General features: G+C 39.5%; 1 protein-coding gene across 2 annotated transcripts in view; it reads right to left on the bottom strand.

The window, feature by feature from the left end:
• LOC102677617 (adenylate cyclase type 3) overlaps positions 1-3796 on the bottom strand; it is a 14000-nt gene that overhangs the window by 8887 nt on the left and 1317 nt on the right. Inside the window, exon 1 of one of the 2 annotated variants that reach the window (XM_031509663.1) lies at positions 3532-3790. The exons of the other annotated variant lie outside the window; for it this stretch is intronic. Within the exon in view, the coding sequence (XP_031365523.1) occupies positions 3532-3765 (234 nt within the window). The 5' untranslated portion in view covers positions 3766-3790. Of the gene's footprint in view, positions 1-3531; positions 3791-3796 lie in introns of those variants that run through there. 2 annotated transcript variants of the gene reach the window in all.

Genomic DNA, 3796 nt, shown 5'->3' on the forward strand with positions numbered 1-3796 from the left:
TGCATCTTCTTCTCCTTCTCTTCCTATCTCTCTCTCTCTCTCTCTCTCTCTATTTTAAACAACCATTGACCGAACTCTACTCGAGCGTCACTAACGATAGAACGAACCGTGTACACGAATCGAACTTTCGCTTTCGCGATCGTCCGGCCAAATTTGTAACGTAACTCGAATCCTCCGTCACGGTTCACGTCCGAAACTCGATATCTTTGTCACGTCGATACGACGATGATTTCGGGGAGAGGAAGAAGATAGGATAAAAAAGGAAAAAAAAGAAAGAATTCTTGGAGCGCGTGCAAAAATTTATACGCAACCTTGAATTTTATAATCCCTTCCGTAACGTGTAGCCTTGAATTTTAATCTCTCGTAAAAGAAAAAAAAATGAATTTAGATTACTTTGATAAAGAAATTCTCGCGACCTGAATACATACACACGCCCGGATTTCAGAAGGGAGATCAATCAATCGAATTGATTAGGTTTCGTTTTATTCTCGAGAAGAGCATTCTTTATAAAAGAGAACGTGAAAAGAGAAAAATTCATAAATTCCATCGATCATTCTCATCGTGTCAGAAGAAAATTCTGGAAAATAAATTTTTGAAACTCGCGTCCATCGCGAGTCCTCGAAAAACTCGTGGAAATTCAACTCTTCTTAATAATCATCCACGAGCTTGTGGGTGGAAGAATTTGCGATGCTAATCGATGGCGACGGGGGAAGGAAGGGGAGGGGAGGGGAGAGTGATTAGCAATTCTTTCATCAAGGATCGATCGATCGACAACGCATATTTGAATTCGAACAATTCTCTTCAACGATGACCGATCGGGAAAGGGGCGAGTTCCTCGTTTAATTACAAACTTCCCTTGTTCGTTCACCCCTTTCGCGGGGTTACATCGTCATTTTAATTAGCTGGACGTTGACTGTTCTGCGGGGAGCAGACTGATTAAAAACAATGTTTTACTTCCCTTTTCTTCCGTGAAAATTTCGAGGATGACGCTCTCCAACAAATTTTTAGAATATTTTAGATCGATACGTTTCTTTTTTCTTGCGTTTGTGCGTTTTAGTTTTAAAATTTTAAAAGTTGGAAAAGTTGGAAAAACGATATTATCGATAATAATTTCTTTGTGATTGTAACAAATTTTTTTTATCTCCGCTCTTTGCGCGAGTAAAAAGAAAAGAGCGGAGAAAAGCTTGTATACAGATGTGTACAGATTGTTTATCTCCCTATATTATTTTTAATTTTACTCATCTGGGAAATATATAAATATAAATTCGCAAATTCGATTTAATCCGTTTCTTAATAAATAATTGTTTGCTTAATATTTTAGATTCCAATGAAATTTAATATGAAAACTCACACTAGTTTCCGATGTATGTAATTAGGTCACGCAAACACGAATATAATGATATAATAAGATTAAGTTTAATTAAGAAGAAAGGTATTACGGTATTACGGCGATTGTTATAATAAAATCTTTTTGTAACCAATTTTATCTACAACCGCAAACATGTACATTTTTTTTTTTTTGATGTTCAATATCGAAACACAAATATTTCACGAACGTATTTCACAAACGTAAATGCAACTGTTAGAAAGAATTGTTATAAGCACAATACTTTTTCGATCAGAATTTGCCGCTCGAACGATTCACGCTGCTTTTTCTCGAATCGTGACCGTCTCTTACGATATAGTGTATAACCTAAAATTTGCACGATTGATCCGACCATATCAGGAATAAATAAATGTCACAAATTTCTTCGAAACGAGATTTTTCACAAGTACGATATTTAGAAAAAAACGACAGGCTGTCCTTTTTGTGCAGTTGTTAAAAAACACATCGCACACAGTTATCTTCGATAAAATTAATGTCGAGATTTTTATTGAGATAAAAAACACGATCATATAGCACGTCTATTTATTTTCATCGTGCCGCTTTAATTCCAATCGTCTATTTATAATATATTAAGGGACAGTTTACAGGTCGATAATTCCAGTGTTAAAGATTTGATGTAACGACGGTTCGCCGAGGGGCGGATTAAATGTGTAAAATTTCTAGGTTATATTTAGATCAAAGCGCGAAAGGTTAGAATTTTTTTCAAATTAATCCCTCGTTGATAAACCTCGTTAAACTTAACCAAGATCGGTGTCTTGGAGATTACTTTTCCTCACTCTGAAATCTCACTGTTCCATTGGATGGAAAAAAGAATCGCGACGAGAATTCGAACAGCTTACGAACAATCAGCCGGGGCGTTAACTTGTTGCACGAGCGCCGCGTTTCGGGAATTTTCTCACTCGTTTTATTTCCTTGCCATTCCTCGATCCAGCTTCTCAAGACACTTTTCAGATATCTTATTTTGGAATCGAAGAATCAACCGGATTTCCATCGTTGTATATAAATTTTTCTATTTTCCACGTCCACGAGTGAAAATAATTAAAGAAAAAAGTTCGTCTATAAATTCTTTAAGAATTTTATACGTTAAGTCTGTAATTACGAAAAGTTGAACGATACAGTTTAGTAGATTTTATATATAACGCGGAATTTTAAAAGAGGAATACTTTCCATCAGAGATTATTGTATTTGCCTAAATTAAAAATTTCGAGACGTTAATATAATAAAATTTAGACGGAACATATTTTTATATATTTCGTAAGTTACATCGCTTAAAATTGATCCAGAAAATAAGAAAGCAACATCTTCTTTAGCCACCGTCCGATTTTCGATCCAAAGGATCCGGTGATTAAAAAAAAAGATGTCTAATCCAAAGATCCGTTATTTTTAATCGACGTCGTAACGTATCGAGTTCTATAAACGGGCATCGGCTAAAATTAGAATATCCTGGAAACATAGCGCGCGCGAAGCCTCTAATGTAAAAAAAAAAAAAGAAGCGCGTTGTAACGAAATAACGAAAAGTGATGATGAATCGAAACGAAACGATAAAGTTGCATCGATTCGAATCGGGAACAGTGCCCCCCAAAAAAAAAAAGAGAGGGAAAAAAAAGTTCTATTTAAAATTCGAATTCCGACAGACTCGCAAACTCCCTTCCGAGAGAACGTGTGCTCGGCGTATTTTCAAAAATAGCGACCGAGTAGCACACTCGGGGCTCCATTCAACGTTCCATCGCATAGGCGTTGGGATAGAAAATAATGCGAGGGCTCGAGCGTGTGGAAAACGTTGTGGAAACAATGGATCGTTCGAGGCGCGACCACTCGACACCGCGTCTTCGTATATCGTCGCGTATCGATCGATCGAGAAACGCACGTAGAAGAAGGCGGCCGCCTGATCACGGCAAATTAGTCGAGCGGGGATTTCGGTGCGCGGCAACAGTTGTTTCCAGTCGGGACGAATCCGCTCGAGATCGAAGGCTCGTGAAATATCGTAGAAACGTTCGATCGTTGAGAATCGTAAAAAAATGTGCCTTAATCCCAGCGGCCATCTTTCGCACTATCCTATATACGTCTCGAACGCGTGTCCTCTCGAGGCTCGTGCCTCGAAGCAATAGAATTGGCGAATTGCATCGCCTTCGTGGAACACGTACCAAAACGTCGACGGGTATCTGTGCAGGCGCTTTCGACAGTCCCACCACTGACATCACGTATACCGTTGCTGTGCTGCACGCGAGGAGGACGCAGATGGAGAGCCTGAGGGGCAGCGTGGCGAACAGAAGGTAGAGCATGAGCAACAGCCAGCCCAGCCCGTCCCTAGGCGTGACCTCGGTCGACTTGAGGAACAGCTGAGCGAGTAGGTGTGCGGTGGACAGCTGCCAGACCATGTGAGGGACCAGCGACCAGAGCGCGTCCTTA

The sequence above is a fragment of the Apis dorsata genome, unplaced genomic scaffold (genome assembly GCF_000469605.1).
Source record: "Apis dorsata unplaced genomic scaffold, Apis dorsata 1.3 scaffold_169, whole genome shotgun sequence".
Classification (NCBI taxonomy): Eukaryota; Metazoa; Arthropoda; class Insecta; order Hymenoptera; family Apidae; genus Apis; species Apis dorsata.